Genomic DNA, 19,612 nt, shown 5'->3' with positions numbered 1-19,612 from the left:
ATTCTGCCCAATCAGCACTTAGCCGCTGTAAGGACGCGCAGGCCTGCGGTGGGCCGAAGCTGAAGGAAGAACTTGAGCGTGAGGAGTCGAAGTGATTGGCTGACGGCAAACTCGGGCGCCAATATGGCGTTTGTAGCGGGAGTTATTCGGCGTCTTGATGAGACGGTAGTGAATCGCATAGCGGCGGGGGAAGTCATTCAGCGGCCGGCCAATGCTATCAAAGAGATGATTGAGAACTGGTACGGAGGGAGCGGAGCCGAGTTCCCCCGAATGCGAGCCGGGACGGGCCGACTCACCTGCAGTCGGTCACCGTGCGGGGTGCCCGGCACAGGGACCGTGCGCGCGCCGAGCCGGTTTCCCCGCTTTGCGCGGGGCCAAGGGGCCTCACGGCTTCCGCGAGACCGGTTTGGGTTGCAAGTCGGGGAAGCACGCGTGGTATTGGTTTAATGGTACCTTCCCGGAGGAAGCGACTTCCTACCACATTACACCCGTAGAAGATGCGCAGCTGACGATGTGTGAAGGTTTAAAGGGTGGATGAGAGAAACAGTCTTCAGAGTGTGCCATTTCAGGTTTATCGTTCATTCCCGGAATAATCCGTACACATCCAAGGCACAGTTTTGAGTTTTATTCATTCGTATCAGGGCAGTGGGCCCAGGGCTTTCTTCTGACTTCCAGTTGTCAATTCAGTGTTCTAGGTGGAGGCATTTATTGTATCTGAGACTTAAACCCCACAAGTTGTGGAGGGGAGAAGTTAAATGTGTACAGTTTAACTTTTAGAAGGCAGTGTGAATAGTTTACCCCAAAATAGACACACCACCAAATAAGTTCAAAAAGGACACTAAGTATACATAAAGACTTTGTGTTAATAGTTGATGATATTAGTGGAAGCCCATACATCGTTACCAAAATAAATAAATAACAAAAAAGGAAGACAAATGTTCAGTGAAGAATAGCAGTCTTGTATAAGTGTACTAAAAAGACAAGCCATTTAGAGCCCCTTTAGGGTCCAGGAGTCACCAAAGATGATCACAAAACACACATTTACATTACTGTTCAGAACAGTAGCAAAATTACAGTTATAAAGTAGCAACAAAATAATTTTATGGTTAGGAGTCACCACAACATTAATAAAGGAACCTTTGGGAAGGTTGAAAACCACTGCCTCAGGGAGAAAGGTTAAGAGGTAACCAAAGGAAGGAGCAGTAAGCCTGCTGGGGTAGCTTTTCCCTTTACAGTGTTAAGGTGAACTGGAGAGCTTGAGCCACTGAATTGTACTATGCCTGAATACTGTACCATCAAACTAAGCTTAAAAGTAGCATAGCAACATGCATGCAAGCAGAGATTTTGCACAGATCCTACTTCAGTATTTAAAAGTCATGGTTTCTGATACAAAGGTGGTAAGAAAAGTTCATTACTTAAGTAACTTACTGTTTGGTTTCTTAATAAAGGGTTTTTCATCAGAGGAGAACTTCCCTTTTTCATGCATCCCCAGGTCAAATTTGTTTCCTGTGGTAGATATTCTATGAGTATAGGCTGCTCTGAAAACACAAGAGTTTTATTCTTCTAAAGATTATTTCCTCTTTTTAATTTAGTTTATTTTTGTTTACGTATTTGTGTGATAGGGATTATGTGTGCAACACACTTGTGAAGGTCAGAGGACAACTTTGATTCTCTCTTTCCTTCATGTGGGTCCCAGAGATTGAATTCAGATCCTCAGATTGGTGCCAGGTGCTTTTACCCACGAAGACATTTTATAGTTCCTATTGGCATCTTTTCTTAATTTAAAATTTTCATTTTGTGTGGATGTTTTGCCTGTCCATGGGTTGCTCTTAGAGAGCAGGTCCTCTGTAGCTGGAGCTTCAGCTACCACGTGGATGCTGGGAATGAGCTCCGGTCCTCTGGAAGAGCAACCAGTACTCTTAATGACTGAGTCCTCTGGGCTCCAACTGCATAAGCCTCTTAAAGAAATTTCTGCAAAGCAGTTTTCTTTGTAATGGTAGAGGAAAGCAGCATTTTAAAATGATGTGTAATAGAGTCACTTAGAAACCAGAGACTGACTAGTAACAGTAGTTGAAAAGAGAGTAAGAAACACATGTGTTGAAAGGACCTACAGGGACAGAAATGTGCTCTGTCCTTGTCACGTAAGCAATGTATATGTTCATACAGTACCCACATTGAGCTTGTAAGACACAGAAAAAGTATGCTAGTCAAGCACTCTATTTGTTTGAAATTTGATATTACAATTTGGTGCATCAGAGTAGTTGCAACTGACAAAATATTTTCTCTGATTTGCCAGTTTAGATGCAAAATCCACAAACATTCAAGTGATTGTTAAAGAAGGAGGCCTGAAGCTAATTCAGATCCAAGACAATGGCACTGGAATCAGGGTAAGCAAGACCTGGGGGGACATAAAACATGGTTTTATGTGCTTTATGTCTGTCCTCAAATTCAGGACCTCTTCCTAGCCTGGTGACTGTAGTCTTTTTCAGAAGGTATTTTAGATTGAAGGCTTAAACACTTAGTAATTAATATTAAACTTCTAGTCTATATTGAACATTGTTGTCTAAGGGATATGGCAGTGAATGAAATGGACAACAATCTTTTGTTTTCTGATAGGTGTTTTCTGTCATGGTAGTGAAGTCAGGAAAAAGTGAATAGTGTGCCGGGTGCCATAAAGTACTGTAGAATACAAAAGGTGGGGAAGGTAGGATCAGAGGTGGGGAAGGATGTGACTTCATGTATTGGTGATTCAGGAGGGCTTTAATATGGATGGAAATGTGTGGAGGAAAAGAAAAGAGATCAAGGAACAGATTATAAAACTGTTGAAAGGATATATGTCTTGGGCAGAAAGAGGAATAAGGACAAAATCACAAAGTAGAAGCATGCTTAAACTGGATGGCCAGTAAGGAAGCCAGTGTGTCTACAGCATGTCTAGGGTAATAAGACATGAAGCCTAGGAGGAAGCATTCTGGGCATAGGAAAACTGGTGGTCTTGGCAACTATGGTGGGATATAACTCAACAATTGTAAGCAAAACATGATGTGGTGGTGTATTTTATTTAAAACTTTTGAATGGGCCTGGAGTGATGGCTCAGAGCAACCACACTTGTGGAGGAACCAAGTTCTGTTCTCAGCGTTTGTATCAAGTGTCTGATGACAGCTAGAACTCCAGTTTCAAGGGCTCACGCAGCCTCTGAGGGTACTTCATGCATATGGTACTCATACAGTCAGGCACGCACATGCACAGAAAAATAAAATTAAAAAACTTTAAAAAGTTGCTGAAGGACAGTAGAGATGGTGAGAAGACTCTTGTAGGAACCCAGGAGTACAATGACAGTGCGTGGACCAGTGAGATGTGAGGAGCACTGAGATTCCTGAGTTCATTCTGAGGGCAGACCTCTCAGAATTTGCTGATATAAGGATATAAGAGGGGTAATTGACTAAGAGTTGCCATTTAGCATAATGGGAAAGATTGTGAAAGAAAGGTTTGAAGGAAGAACAAGCAGTTCATATGGGGCATGTTAAACTTATAGTGCCCTTTAAAGGGATATGTGTGTGTGTGTGTGTGTGTGTGTGTGTGTGTGTCAGAGAGAGACTGAATACAATGTAGGTTTACAGATCAAAATTTGAAACTTTGCATTTTGACATATGAGAAGCTATAAGATTCATGAAAACATGCTTATATGTAACTATACAGAAATGTCGATCCAAGCTGTGATGAGATACCATTTCACAATTATTAATGTGACCGCTATCAAAAAAATAAAATTATATGGATTGTCTGAAGGTACAGAAATCGTCTCTGTGTACTATTGGTGGGAAGCTAGTGTGGCAGTTACAGGAAGTGATGTGGTGTTTCCTCAGAATTACAGTTGCTGTTCCTACTGAGCACATGTAGATAGGTAACAGCAGAGGCCCAAGGGAAGGCAATGCATGTACAGCAGCAGATGGGATACACCCCACACCATGGAGGAGTATTCAGCCTTCGGTGGACATCAAATTCTGGCATGGTTCATTTATGGAGGTGAAATTAATCAGTTACAAAAAATAAAAGGGCTGAACAGTTCCTATTCTATGAGGTTTCTGGAGAAGTTAGAGTCAGAGACAGTGTGGAATGGTGCTTGCCAGGGCCTGGAGGAAAGGGGAGAGCGGAAACTTAAACAGGCACCGGGATTCAGTTTAAGAAAATTAACGAAGCTCTGGACATGGACAGTTGTGATTAAAATGAAAAGGTTTTTTAAAGATTCTTTGTCTCTGTGTGGGTGAGTGTGTATATGTTTTCTAGATGTGTGTGTCTGTGTCTGTGCACAAGCGCATGCTCGAGAAAGCCTATAGAGGCATCAGATCTCCTGGAACTGGAGTTAGAAGTTGCTGTGAGTCACCTGATGTGGGTGTTGGGAACTGAATTCAGGTCCTCAGAACGCAGAAAGTGCTCTTACCACACTGAGGCATCTCCAGCCCTTGTTTATGGCTTTTGAGGCAGGGTCTCTTCTGGGCTAGACTAACCTTGATTGTTTTGTGGAGCTAAGTGCTTGTTCCTCCTACTTCTAGCTACAAAGTGCTAGAATTTCAAGTGTATGCCACCAAAGGCATCTAAAATGAAAATTCTGTTACAAGTATTTTTACTACTTGTAAGATAGTAAAGGTTTCCTTCCTATAGACTGAAAATAAAGTTTGTTTTTAACTTAAAAAGAAAGACATTGAAATTTGGGTATGATGTCATGTGCAAACAATTCCAGCACTTTAGAGTTCACGGTAGGAGAATTGAGATTGAAGCATCCTAGATTATACCATGAGACTATCTTGAAAAGGGGGCGGGGGAGGGGGTAGGGAAGGCAGAAATGAGTGAATATAGGTAGAGAAGAAAGAGGTCTACGCATGGAGTCCTAATGCTAGGAGGTGGAGGCTGGAAGTGGGTCCTGTACATGACACTGGGAAGGAGCCACCTAGGAAAGTGAAAATCCAGGTCCCATGGTATTTTGTTTGTCAATAAGGAAGTTGGTACTAATTTAGACCTCTTCTGAGAATTTCTTATTAAAACCATAAAATGAAAATTTAGAAAGACTTCAGAAAATGAAGACATAATTATTTACTCCCCCTCTTTCTTAATCATGCAGAAGGAAGATCTGGATATTGTGTGTGAGAGGTTCACTACAAGTAAACTTCAGACTTTTGAGGATTTAACCCGCATTTCTACCTATGGATTTCGTGGTGAGGTAAGCTAAGATTTAAAGAAATGTATGAAACAGAGGCAAATGCAATTTAATAATTTATACTTGTTTACCACATGTAAACTTGAACAAATTTAGCTTTCCATGACTGAGAAATTTTGAAAAATACTTAATATACTATTTTATCTACAGAGGCACTGGATACCGTGTCTTTTTATTGAAATTTCTAACATTGCCTATTGTGGTGGTTTGAATATGCTTGGCCCAGGGAGCAGCACTGTTAAGAGATGTGGCCTTGTTGGAAGAAGAGTGTCACTGTAGGGGTGGGCTTTGAGACCCTTCTAGCTGCCTGCAAGACAGCCTTTGCAACAAGATGTAGAACTCTCTTCATCTTCTGCCTGGATGCTGCCATGCTTCCTGCCTTGATGATACCAGACTGAACCTCTGAACCTGTAGGCCAGCCCCAGTTAAATGCTGTCATTTATAAGACTTGCCTTGGTCATGGTGTCTGTTCATAGCAGTAAAATCTCAACCTAAGACACATATGAAGTTGTATCAGAAAACAAAATGTGAACCTGATCAATGCTTTTATCTGCTTATCAGTATATTAAAAATTCAGGGGACATGCAGAAATGGTAACTGAAATCAGACCTGGGGCTAGGAAACACAATACATAGAATAGGCTGTCAGCCGGTGAACCACAGGAATAAAAGCAGAGTACAGGCCTGTGAACTAGAAGAGGTTAGAAGGGTGTGAAAGCCTCTGTCGGACCAGAGTGCAGCTCTCAGATATTTCTCCAGCACCACGCTTTTGCCTGCCTGCTGTCATGCTCCCAGCTATGATGATAATGGACGAACCATCCTCTGCAACTGTACACAAGCCCCTAGTTTTCTTTTATAGGAGTTACTGTGGTCATGGTATCTATCTGTAGCAATAGAACAGTGACATAGACTTTATTTAATTAAATCAAAAGGCAGCTGATGTGGGAATAGGACCAAAGGTGGGAAGTGGGAGGCCACAGAGTCACTTGATGAATCCCAGGAAATCTGACCCAGGAGACCAGCATCAGGGTGCATATTGAAAGCTTATATACAGTGTTTGAGCCAACCCTAAGTCCTCAAATCCTTGGTCAGTCATATCACCACACCGCCAACATGCTCCAATGAAAGCCCTGCCTAATGAGGTAACTCAGAAGGAGTTGGGGGAATGTGGTCACCTGTGAAGACTTCTATGAAGACGGGAAGCAGCTACCACCCTGGCATGGGTTCCTTTTTGCTGTCTCACCGGTGTGCCCAGAGCCATCTTACATGTAATGCTGTGTGCGGCAAATCAGGATTCTCTGAGGAGTTCCAGGAGCCTGTGGTACTTTGCTCTCCCTCCCGCTTTTTCCTTCATAAGGTTGACTTGTACATCTCCCACAAGCTGGAGCCATTCTCTGTAATTTAGGTAGTGTAGGTCAAACCAATATAGCCTCAAGTGCCCTCTGGCTCACAGTAACCTCAAAATTGTTCCCAATAGACAGTCTTTGAAAGGCTTAATTTGAAGCTGCCTCTGGTCACATTGTAGAAAGGCAGTTTTATTCTAGCTGCAATCCTGTGGGTCAGTTTCCAAGCTCCAGGCCTCAGGCATCCTTAGTCTGTCTTAGGGGTTCCTGTTTACTGGAATCAGAAGGAGGTTTATATTGAGGAATGTCTTTGTGCCAGAGATGTTCCTTTTTTGAATTAGCTCTTCCTTCTAATCCCCACAGCATAGAGTTGCATCTCCCTGGTTCATGAGGATGTGTAAGATACCTGATCTGTACACATTAGACAGTGACCGTGGAGGAATGTAGGCACCCTGACCCCAGAGTCTGCTCCTGTCTGCTTGAAAAGGCTCCTTCTGAAGCAGCAGGGCTGCCTGCTGTACTGTGTATGTTGGCCCACTTCCTAAAAATATATAGGATTGTCTCCTGTGAGCCGCTCTTGTCTTACAAGGTCTTATTTCATTTACATTTTAAATGTAGTTTATGGCTTGAACCAGGTCTTCTACACTAGTTGTTCTTGAACTCCTTATGTAGCTGAGGCTGGTCTTTGCTCCTAATCTTCCCGCCTTTACCTCCAAAATATTGGGATAAAGGGTCTGCACTACTACATCCAGTTTCTTAAATGTTTGAAAATTATAAAGGTCAAGCTGGATGCAGTGGTATATGTCTATAATCTCAGTACTTGAGAGGCTGAGACAGGAGCATCTAGAGTTTGAAACCAGCCAGATCTGCATAGCAAGTCTGAGGCCAACCTGGCTACAAAGAGAAAGAGAGAAAGATAGATTATATGAACTAGGGAAGTGTGGCTCTGACCAAGTAATCTATGAGTCTAAAGCATGTCTATTTTTAGTTCACATGTTTTTGAGATGGAACTAAGCTCCTCTGTTGGTCTCAAACTCCAAGGTTCCGGTGATCCTCTTGCCTTAGCCATCCAACCAGAGTCATGCTTCTTTCAGTGAGCTGAACCTGCCTCTGGTGTTTAGACATTTTTATACAGACCCATTGTAGCAATTATAAATTTGTATTTTTAAAAATATAATTGTTTCTATAAAGCTTTTTTGAGAGATCCCATTATTTCTTAAGGCATTTTTTTTTCTAGGCACCGAAAAGTGTTTATTTATAGATGTTGATGTATAGATTCAACACGAAAGGGGAAATGCCTGTATACATGGTGATATCGTCCTAATTTCTTTTTTTTTTTAATCTTACAATTTTATTTTAAAAAAAGAAATGTGTACAGATTTTTAAAGGCATTTTGGCATAACACTATATGAATATATTTTTGTCAGTACTTAATTCTTTTAGAGGTTTGATAGTATGCATTGAAATCTTACTAGTTACCATAAGGATAAAGTACATGTAGAACAGAACGTAACATGGAAACAGAGTTTTCTTGGTGTGTATAGATTAAACATAATGATTTTTGGAGGCATATTTTTAATTCTTTGGAAGATACATTACTGAGAATATATTACCCTTTGAATCTAAAATGTTCTCTAGAGGCCAATACACTGAAAGCTTGGTCTATGGCTTGTTATTAGTTTAAGCTAAGTGTCAGGCTTAGTAGGTGGTTTCCAGGTTGTAAGATGTGCCCTTTAAGGGGACAGTGAACTCCTTCCTGTTCTCTTTGGCCTCTATATGTGAGGTGTGAGTGGCTTTGGTCTCCATGAACTCCACACCACAATGAATTTCTTCAACTCAGGACCAAAAGCATCAGGAACTACTATTTGGGTCCTCTAAAACCATGAGCTAATAGAAGCCTGTTGTCTATAAGTTGCTCAGCTGGTGTGTTGTTACAGTAATGGAAACTGCCCGGCACAGACCCTGTGGCAGCACCATGAGATACAGTTACTGTTAACACAGAAGCTCGGTTGGCTCCTTTTGGAGTTTGTAACATATGCTTTCCCTTATTCTAGTAATTGCCTATGGATTAGATTCTCTCTCTTAACAGCATTAGATTGTTCATTGTTGACACGCTAACGTAGAGTGGAAGAGGCAAGTTAGATAATCTTTGTCTTGATGAAGCAACAGTGAGTTTTCCTTTCATCTGGTTCCCTTTCCTCCCTAGGCTTTGGCAAGCATAAGCCATGTGGCTCATGTCACTATTACAACCAAAACAGCTGACGGAAAATGTGCATACAGGTATGTAATAATGATTCTGTGTCCACCCTGAATGTAAGTGTTACCTTTCCCCAACTAAGATACTCATTTTTCTTCCATTCCTGTGGATAAAGTATTCATCCACAGGGATGATCATGAGGTAGGGTACTCTCTTACTTCATGGCTTCTTTTTAAGATTTAAATTAATGTGTTTTTTGTGTATGGATATTTTGGCTGTATTCATGTTTAGTTATCTTGTATATGTCTGGTGCCCTTGGCAGCCTGAAGAAGGAATGGGATCTACTGGGACTGGAGTTACATATGATTGTAAAGTGCGAGCACAATGTGTAGGTTCTGGGAAAAGAATACAGGTTCTCTCGAAGTTTCTAGGTAATGAGATATTCTCATTTCATGTTCTCTTTCTCTTTGGCCTCTGTGGTCTGCTGGAAGAGTAGCCAGTGTTTTTTTAACAGCTAAGCTATCTCCAGCCCCACTGCATGGCTTCCTAAGAGATAAGTTGTAACATATTACAAGCACCCAGGAAGGTGTCCATCACACATAGGTTTTCTAGTAGCTGCTCTTGTTATTTCTGCCCTTTTGACCTGGTGGGCCAGCACTTTGGGCTGATTACAGGTCTGTGGCTGGGATGCTGGAGAGTCACAATAGTTGCTGGCTTCTGAGCTTCTGGTTCCCTCTCCCTGGACCTGTGTGAGCTGCCTTGCTTTTCAGGGAGTGTCTGCTGGCTGGCCATTTAGCTGGCAGTTTCTAGAGGCTTGGAAATTGTCCTGAGACAGACCAAAAATGGGATTCAAGAAATTACAGCCATGGTTTCTTTGTTTTTTTTTTTTTTGTGTGTTTGTTTTTTTGTAAGCACTGGCTGACACTGGCTAAAGACTTGTAGTCATACCTAATGAATGTAGAAAGAAAAACGAAAGCACACAGGTTGTTTGTGAGTTTAAATCAGGACTTTTTTTGCCCTCGGTCTTCTGAACTAATGTGGGATATAACAGAAGAGAGAGTACCTCAGAGTATGCAGGTCTAGTGTTCGGGATCTTGATTCTGTGTGAGAATTCTGGGTGGGCTGATTGGAGTGTTACAAACCAGAGAGACGGTTGTGAGTTACATTTTTTTGTAGGTAGCCTGAGCTATGAGTCCTGTTTCAAAGCCTCTGGGTTATTGTTGTTGTTGTTGTTGTTGTGCCCTGCCTAGGGCTTTTAGTGACTCCCTTCTGTAGCAGGACGAAATCTAGAGGTTTCATCTTGGCATCCGGTGCCTTCCTGTGCTGGATAGTTTTATGACATATTAAAGTCATTTGAGAAGAGGGAACCTTAATTAAAATGCTTCCCTAAGATTTGGCTGAAAGACATTTTCTTAATTAGTGATTAATGGGGGAGGTGCCTAGTCCACTGTGGGTTGTTCATTCCGAGGGCTTGTGGTCCTGGGTTCTATAAGATGGAACTGAGCAGACTAGTAGGCAGCACCCTTCCATGGCCTCAGCATCAGCTCCTGCATCTAGGTTCCCATCCTGCTTGAGTTCCTGTCTCAACTTGATGTAAAGTGTCAGCCAAATAAACCCTTTCCTTCCCAAGTTGCTTTGGTCATGGTGTTTCATTACAGCAATAGTTACACTAACTAATGTTACATTTCTAAATGTTCTGACCCACTTTTCAGCCCCTTCTCTCTACAAATGACCAAGTGCCATTTGTTCCAAATCTCCTTGCTCTCTGACTTATGAGGGTTTTTTCTTCCCCCTCTAGTCACCTGAAACTATTTCTCCTTAAAACCTGAATGAGTTTCCTTCTTTTCTCTGTTGCTACCACCTCCCCAGTTGCCTACCCAGGCTGTAGGTTGCTGGATCACTGTATCACATTAATCTACATTTGTATAAAGGACTGACCTTGCGCCTGTATCACATTAATCTACATTTGTATAAAGGACTGTTTTTCTTGTGCGAAATTGTATTTTGTTTTGTTTTGTTTTGGAGACAAAAATCTCTGGCTGCCTGGAATTTGCAATGGCCCTTCTCCACCTTTGCCTCTAGAGTGCTGGATCACAAGTGTCCCCTACTGCTGCTGGCAGGTATCCCCAGGACCTTAGCAGGCAAATGGCTGCAGAACTGCAGCAGCCTGGACAGCTAGCTCCCTTAAACTGTGGCAAAGCTGTTGGTTAGTAACTCAGAAGTGAATAGCTCAGGCAAAATTTGTTATAATAGGGCTTTAAAATAAAATTCAATTAACAATATATAATATGGCTGTGTTATATATAATGAATGATTGATATCATTTTCATTTTTAAAATGTGGAAATATGGACTGAATCCAGATAATGGACACAATATGGAAGAGATTAGAAAGTTCATTGTTTTGCTAGTTCTCAAGGATGAGTGCATAAAATATATTCTGTATGGAACGTGTAAAATTTAATATGAAGCTTCACAGATTAATTTCTCAATGTCTATTCTAACTATATAGAAGTTCACTGAGTTGTATAGACTTTGGGCCTGGTTAGTTTTTGGTGTATGATGTTTTTATTTATTTACAAGTTTTTTTTAAATAATGAAGTTTGTCATGTTTTAAATGGGACATATTAATGTATTTATGTTTTATGCAGCTCAGGAACTTGTAAAGCATTTACAGTGTTGGGGTAGCAGACACAGGCCACTGCCTGTACTATGATTTTTATTTTTATGCTTTGGATAAGCATCCTGTTAGATACAAATAATCTTTTTGTTTTCTGACTAGAGCAAGTTACTCAGATGGAAAACTGCAAGCCCCCCCTAAACCATGTGCAGGCAACCAGGGTACCCTGATCACGGTAAGAACAGTACATGGGAGTAAAAACGCTGATAAGCAGCTTAGTATGCTGAAGTAAAACCAAAACGAGCTCTGAATTTCTGATGTAAAAATCAAGTAAATTCTGACTTTTAATGGAAGTCCCGTGATAGTTCTGCTTCTAAGTAGGAAAAATGATTATTGGGTTTTATGGCATGGTACCTGCCTACCTTCTTGTCTTTTATAGGGGGTGGGATGGTAGAAATCAGTGGCAGAGTAGTTGGCCTTGAAAAATGTTAGGGTTGACAGCAGAAGACACGTTGGAGTCCCAGTCTTATGTTTTGGCACTTCTGTGTCCGTGGGCAAGTCACTTAAGACATCTCAGAATTTTACGTTTCTAATGTCTCCAGTGGGACAAAGAATGTCTAGGCTTCTGCTCCAGAGGGCCATGGCTGGGCCATGTGAGCGTTATCAGTCAAGAGGAAACCCATCAAGCAGCCTTAGAGCATCTTATCGCCTTTCCAGTCGGAGGGTCCTTAAAGCACCTCTCTGTCCTGATTCATGTGACCCCAGCTGTAGCACGTCTCAAAAGCTTCCAAGGACCTTTCCAAGTCTTGGCACGATAGGCAGGCAGGAAGGAGGCAGAACAACCCTGTGCTTCAGTGCTGGCTTCGGGGAGCCTTAGCTGCATGCAAAGTATGGTTACTGAGAACTCCAAATTCTTCCAGAGTTTTCTAATTGTCCTTAGTTTGGAAATGTCTCTGTAATATAGTAATTGTTTGCAGAATTACATTTATGTCTTATTAAATTGTCTACTCTCTTGAGCAAGACAATAATTTAAAATGTCCTCATATTTTTAGCAAACAGCCATCCCTCATTACCTGAGAAGTCAGTGAATGTGGGGGAATGCTGCTTTATGTCTTCTGCTCCCGAGTCAGCACTTAGAACAGTCTGTTGGTAATTTCATAGCATTCAGTGCTTTAATATCCAGCTTTCTGTAGGACAGTGTGATACTTTGCATGTACATCCATGAATTTACAAGACAAATGGATCTTTCTTCAGGTGGAAGACCTTTTTTACAACATAATCACAAGGAGGAAAGCTTTAAAAAATCCAAGTGAAGAGTACGGAAAAATTTTGGAAGTTGTTGGCAGGTACCGTCCAAAATTTGGGAGTGGGTCCTTGAGCTCTGTTATTAAAGGAATATGCCCCAGTGCTTGTGAATTGAGTAGTAGAAAGTGGGGTGCAAACAGCAAGGCTGGCCTGTGTACTGCTCTGGTCCGTTTGCTCATCAGTCCTGAGTCCGACTCATCTTGCCAGGGGCCCAGTTGGACTCTTGGTGCCTTTGCTGGCAGATAAAGCAAACTAACGTTAGGTACCTGGAGCCAAAGAGAAATCACTGTTGCTCACAAGGTGACTGGTGACCCTTCTGCTGGTTTGTTCTGCTTTTGCTCTGGAATTCTCTCTTGGACAGCACTGTGATTGGCGTGGCTAGGCTCCATGGTGTGGTACCCACAACTTACTGGCTGTAGTGGGGCTTGAATTACATATCTTAATCATAATAGTGATTTGTGTCAGTATTTCTAAAATATACCTGTCCATACAGGAACAGGGTTATATATTCGGTCCCCTACACTCTCCCCACTCCCACTAGTAAAATTGTATAAATTAGCATAAAAAATATTCTCAGTGGCTGTTTTAGTTCTAAGTGTGCTAAGGTAGAAAATTGGTATTAATAAATACTTTTCACTAGACAGTTCTTTAGTTTATGGAGTCAGTGAATAGAGTAGTGACAAAGTTGTGGAGATACTGGAGAGGACCAGCACCAGGAAAAGAGCTGTGATGGGGATGCTGTGCTGAGGGAATCAAGTGCAGAGGTTGAATCGAGTGTTAAGGATGTCCTGGTGGCAGCCTAGGTATGTCACCATGAATATAACCTGCAGGTTCGTTAGCTGCGATCCTGTCAGTAGCCTGTAAGACTTGGTGTTTCCTGTGACTTAAGTCACATTGGAGGTGTAATCTCCACACATCTCTGTTGCTTTGTTTTCCGATGGGTAATATAGATTATACCAAGGTATTTTGGTTTGTACAACTTTACTTTTTTTCCCTATAGATCTACCAACTTGTTTAATTAAAAGTAGTTTGCTGAATTTATTGTTCATTTAAGTAACCTCTGCTTAGCTTTTACTTTTTTCTTTTCTAGGTATTCAATACACAATTCAGGCATTAGTTTCTCAGTTAAAAAAGTAAGTCATGATTTTTTTTAAAAGAAATATTCATCTTTGTTTTATGTGTGCAAACTTTTGCCTGCGTGTGTGTCTGCGCACCATGTGCATGCCTGGTGCCCACAGAGGCCAGAAGAGGCCATCAGATCCCCTGGAACTGGATTTACAGGTGGCTGTAAGTGGCATGTGGGTTCTGGGAAACAAACTCGGAATCTCTGCAAGAGTAGCAACCAGTGTTCCTAATGGCTGGGCCACGCCTTCAGTTCCTAAGTTAGGAAATTTGAAGGACAGTTCTGTATTAGGAAAGAAAAGTAGACCATTTTTAAGAAAAATTCTTACTTCTTGGGGCCATCAGATGTCAAGTCACAATGTTGTCTGTTGTTTTTCAGCAAGGTGAGACGGTAGCTGATGTCAGAACACTACCCAATGCTACAACAGTAGACAACATTCGCTCCATCTTTGGAAATGCTGTTAGTCGGTATGTCAGTAATCATAGAGCAGAATCCCTTGGGTTCCTTCCCTCCATTCTTCAACCCAGTTTTTATTTTGAGACTCTTCGAGACAGTAAACGCTATGAGCGTTGCATAGTCAGCTATCAGGCTTGTTCCCGTGCCTCGTGGCAGTTGGTGACATCACTGTTTCATGTAGTCAGTGTTCCCTGGGGTGCTCTGTCTCCTGGATGCTGTGCCTATAAATCAGCTTGTTAGCTTTAAAGTTTAGAGTTCTGTTGCCCTTGGATGTTCATGTTCCCTTTTTGTTCATTAATATTAGGAAGATGTAACTTGTCATTCAACATTTATTGATTCTTATTTTAAGTTTTGTGTGAGGTGATGTGAAAAAGCTGGAAGAAATTTTCTGTTCTTAAAGACTACATTTGCAGGCATTAGCAGCCCATGAGAAGTGTTTGTGTCTATGATGAGTTCCTCTTGAGCTCCCTTTGTTTGTGAAGCCCACCATTTCCATCACAGGTGCCTTGCTAGGAATGTCAGCTTTGAACTTCACACCATACCCCAGGTGGCAATATTAAGATTCTTCCTGTGGAGCCAACAGGCTCTGCTTTCCCTTTCCTCAAGACTTCTGTCTTAGTTAGGGTTTTACTGCTGTGAACAGACACCATGACCAAAGCAAGTCTTATAAAAGGCAACTTTTAATTGAGGCTGGTCTACAGATTCAGAAGTTCAGTCCATTAATGTCAAGGCAGCAACATGACAGCATCCAGGCAGGCATGGTGTAGGATGAGCTGAGAGTTCTACATCTTCATCTGAAGGCTGCTAGAGGAAGACTGGCTTCCAGGCAGTTAGGATAGGGTCTTAAAGCCCACACCCACAGTGACACACCTACTCCAACAAGGCCACACCTCTAAATAGTACCACTCCTTTGGACAAGCATATTCCAACCATGACAGTTTCAAAAGCATTGACAGTTGTCCTAATACTAAATTTCTACTTCCAAGGGCAAACTATTCATTCTTTGAGTCCAACCAAGAGAACAAGTAGTTTGTTTGTTATCACACTTTTATTTATAATTAAATGTAAAAGAGCTAATTTTAAAAACTAGAACCAAGGAAGATCTCTGTATTCTGCATCACAGCTTTCAAGAACTTTGACAAGCTTTTGCCTTGGAATCCCCATGGGCTGTAAGAGATTAGATATTGTCCTTAGAGAACATGACCTGAAGCAGGTTTCAGGTCTGGCCTCATGACACATCAGAGGAAGAAAGTTTGTGGGTCAGTGTGTATGTGCAACCCTGCAGGCTGCGCTCTCCACCCAGGTACTTGGGACCGATTACTGCAGGAAAAGCAGCCTCAGTCTATGCAGCACAATCTAGTGAGTGCTTGCTACGGTAGGGATGCAGCAGTGAAGAGTAGAGGGACTCTTCTCACAGCACTCCAGTCAGAAGGAAACAAGACAGTTATGCTATCCATTAGCAGGTTGTGCTGATGCCTCAAAATAAAAATAACAGGGTATGAGGGGAAATCTCTGGAGATAGTGAAGAGTGTGAAGACTACTAGGAGTTAACTAGCTGCCAGTAGGTTATTCTGAAAACAGGAAGAAGTAAGTGTGACTTTCAGAGAGCCTGTTCTTGTTTACCTGTCCTTGCCAGTAAACACTCTTGGGAATCCATTATGGCAATAATCAGTATAGTAAGGTTTCAGGTCAGCAGAGATGAGTTTGGGGGCTTAAAGCTTTGGGATTTAGTTATGATAACAAACTTAAACAAAGTAAGGACTGGGAGCTTCGATTCATCCTCACAGCAGTTAGAGCAGTGCCCAGCACTCCGCACAAGCACTTGAAAACACTGAGTAGGTGCCTACACAGAGTTGGTGGATGGTTGGATAGATGGACAGACAGATGTAGAGAATACTTGTAGGACCTCAGCTGAACCTAGTCTCAGGTTTTTTATGAGGCATAGTTGGTTTATGGGAAGGAACCCTGTTTTTTACTGTTTTTTACTATTTTCTGACACTTAAGATTTTTTTGTGCTTTCAAAAGTCTCCAAATTTCTCTTTTGTAAACAGAGAACTGATAGAAGTTGGGTGTGAGGATAAAACCCTAGCTTTCAAAATGAATGGCTATATATCGAATGCAAACTACTCAGTGAAGAAGTGCATTTTCCTACTCTTCATCAACCGTAAGTGAGAAAGAGCTAAGTGTCTACACAGAGAGCTGTATGGAACCGGAGAGTTGCTAACTCCCAGGGTATCACACATGGGGCGACTTCATGTCACAGTTTGGTCCCATTTGGAAGCATCTATAATTTTTATCTTGTCTGTATTGTTGGCTGTCACACTCTAGTTCTTTACCTTGAGCAGTATAGGCCAGATTGCCTTCTGTGCTCTCATCACAGCCTTTACAAGTAGACCCTCTTCTGCCTCTAGGTGGGGCTGCTGTTCAGTAGAAAATCAAGACTGGCATATACACATTGTCTCAGGGTTTTACTTCTGTGAATAGACACCATGACCAAGGCAACTCTTATAAGGATGACATTTAATTAAGGCTGGCTTACAGGTTCAGTCCATTATCATCAAGGCAGGAGTATGGCAGCGTCCATGCAGGCATGGTGCAGAAGGAGCTCCGAGTTCCTCATCTTCATCTGAAGGCCCAATAAGAGAAGACTGACTCCCATGTGGTTAGGGGGAGGGTCTCATTGCCCACTCCCACAGTGACACACTTCTTCCAATAAGGCCACACCTACTCTGGCAAGGCCACACCTCCTAATAGTGCCACTCCCTGGGCCAAGCATATTCAAACCTCCTCAGTAGGTAATGTTAGAGACTTCAATAAAAAGATACATGATATCCGGTATATGATACATGATAGAGTAACAATACCGCCCTATCCCTAGTAGTCTGAACTTAGAATCCTTTCAGACAAGAGAAACATCTTTCCACACATTTGGTTTTCATATTCTCCGAAGTTTTATTTTGAACAAACTTGGAGTTTACGAAGAATCTGTTGAATAGAGATGGGCACTGAGAGGGTGAAAGGATAGCACACCTGAGACATGGGTATAGGCTTTCAAGGTACATTGACTTTTGGATTTACTTATTTTATGTGTGTGAATGTTTTGCCTCCCTATATGTTTGTTTACCATGTGCATGCCTGATGCCCTTGGAGGCAAGAAGTGGTTAATCCCCTGGAACTAGAGTTAAGGATGGCTGTGAACCACCATGTGGGTGCTGGGAACTGACCCTAACCCTCTGCAGGAGCAGCAGTGCTCTTAACTGCTGAGCCTTCTCTCCAGCCTGCAGAGGAGGGTCACCCCTCACAGGTGCTTGTTGTTTCTTTTGTTTTCTAAGTCATAGCTATATTTATTTTGTTTCTTAATTTGCATACAAAGTAAAAGGTCTCATGGCATTTTTACATATACTTTTGTCCTTCCTCAGTTCCCATCCCCTGCCCATGACCTTCCCTGCCTAGAAGTTCCCTTGCTATTTCCATATCCCAGTTTTCTGTCCTATGCCACGTCTGTCTTCCGAGGTCAGGTTAACTCTCTTAATATCATGTCAAATTCCATTTGTTTTTTTGCAAGCTGGATGATTTTTCTTTGTGACTTAATAAAGTTCCATTGTGTTTATGGAGCACATTTCCATTTTTCATTTATCTGGTGACTGCGTAGGCTGACTCTGTCTCCATGCTGTTGGGGATAGTTCAGCACTGTACATGATGCACGGTGTCTGTGCACAGTGCGGCCCCTTTGCCTTTACTGTAAAGCAGCCATCACAGCTCTCATTGCTGTCTTCTTTGTTTGCTATTGGAAATGTGTGTTTTCTTCCTTCTTTAGCAGTAAGTGGCAGTAAATGTCTTAAATTACACATCTTTAAACAAAATCATTTTTAGTTATTTTTATTTATGTGTGAGTGCAGTGCCTGCAGAGGCCAGAAGAGAGTCCGGTCCCTTAGCGCTGGAGACGCAGGTGCTCAGCCACAGAGCCACCTCTCTAGCCCTCAAGTTACGTATGTTCTGATCTTTTTTTGTTTGCTTTTGCTTTGCTTTGGTTTGGTTTTGGACTTTGAGACAGGGTTTCTCTGTCTAACAGCCCTGGCTGTTTTGGAACTTGTTTTAGGTCAGGCTGGCCGAAAACTCATAAGAGATTCACTGCCTTTGTCTCCCAAGTGCTGGGATTACAGGTGTGCACCACACCTGGCTCATCATGTATATTTTATAGCACTTGTTGAGCACAATCCAGGAGCAGTTACAAGACGCCAACCACTGTCAGACAAGTTCTGTTAATACCATTTATATTAGCAGGCATCTTTCCTGCTGTATTAAGAAGTCCTAAGCCTAATAAATAATAAGGCTTGTCACATGTAAGACTTAGAAACATTGTTTTTATTAGTTTTTTTCTAAGCATAAGAATAACAGCATTATGGGACAAGGTAAAGTCTCCACAGGTAACGGTACTTGTTAGCAAGCATGATGACCTGAGTTCTGGTCCCAGGACCACATCTTAGAACTGACTCCTGCAAGTTGTCCTCCACATGTCCTTGTCCCTCCCCCAAATAAATACGTGCACGTAAGACTTTTTTAAAATAATAATTGCTTTATATCACACATGTTGACCATAGAGCAGACAAGCAAAAGTCAACTAAGTATCATGCGACTGGCCTGGTCATATATCTGCTGGGTCCGTGTACCATAGTATGCGTTAATGCTGGCCAATTTGTTCATAATGGCAAAAAGAGGCCAGCTTTCTATTCTGTCCTACTGCATATGCTCACCCAGGGACAGTGACACCCATCACTGTGAAAGCCTGCCTCGAGTTCAGAGATCTCAGCAAGATTTCCTCGTCTGTCTTGTTAGGTACACCACCAGGCCTGTGTTGTCAGCACAGGAGTTATAGAACAAAGTGTGGCTTTGATAAAATCATCACCCTTGTTAGAAATACAAAGAGGTGTTATATTCTTAGCTACCAATGTATAGAACAACAGTTCATTAAGTTATTCTTTAAAATATGTCTCAGGAGAAAGAATTTCTTGAAATAGATCTTCCTTTATCTTTAGTCTTAACTTCTAGCCTTTCTCTATACTCTCTGAGCCTGGGTCATTTAAATCACAGTGCATGCACTGAGCTGTTTATAGTGCCTGAGATGCTGGGAGCTTGCTCTTAGCCTTCTTCATTTAGTATGGAACCCTCTGTGGACAAAGTTAGTGCTCTCACACCTCACCATGGATCACACACATCTCTCTTCTAGGGCTGGACACTTGAGCATAGTTTATCCACCACTATGGTTTTGCTCAATATTTGGCATGTGTGAGTGGTAGCTTTGTCTTTGTGGATTGAAATGTCTGAGCGTTGCTGAGGGTCAATGCCAGCAAAACTAAT

General features: G+C 41.9%; 1 protein-coding gene across 2 annotated transcripts in view; it reads left to right on the top strand.

Annotated features, from left to right (window-relative positions):
* Nucleotides 1-104: 104 nt before the first annotated feature.
* Nucleotides 105-19,612, top strand: part of MLH1 (mutL homolog 1) — a 37,723-nt gene continuing 18,215 nt past the window's right edge. For both annotated transcript variants that reach the window (XR_013975474.1, XM_080934530.1), the window contains exons 1-9: nt 105-239; nt 2,297-2,387; nt 5,117-5,215; nt 8,761-8,834; nt 11,533-11,605; nt 12,625-12,716; nt 13,766-13,808; nt 14,177-14,265; nt 16,306-16,418. Coding sequence is in view for 1 of the 2 variants with exons in the window: in XM_080934530.1 (XP_080790656.1) it covers nt 124-239; nt 2,297-2,387; nt 5,117-5,215; nt 8,761-8,834; nt 11,533-11,605; nt 12,625-12,716; nt 13,766-13,808; nt 14,177-14,265; nt 16,306-16,418 (790 nt within the window). In the remaining variant the exon portion in view is untranslated. The remainder of the gene's footprint in view (nt 240-2,296; nt 2,388-5,116; nt 5,216-8,760; nt 8,835-11,532; nt 11,606-12,624; nt 12,717-13,765; nt 13,809-14,176; nt 14,266-16,305; nt 16,419-19,612) is intronic.

The sequence above is a fragment of the Micromys minutus genome (genome assembly GCF_963924665.1).
Source record: "Micromys minutus genome assembly, chromosome: 21".
NCBI lineage: Eukaryota > Metazoa > Chordata > Mammalia > Rodentia > Muridae > Micromys > Micromys minutus.
This window is presented reverse-complemented; position numbering and strand designations above follow the sequence as displayed.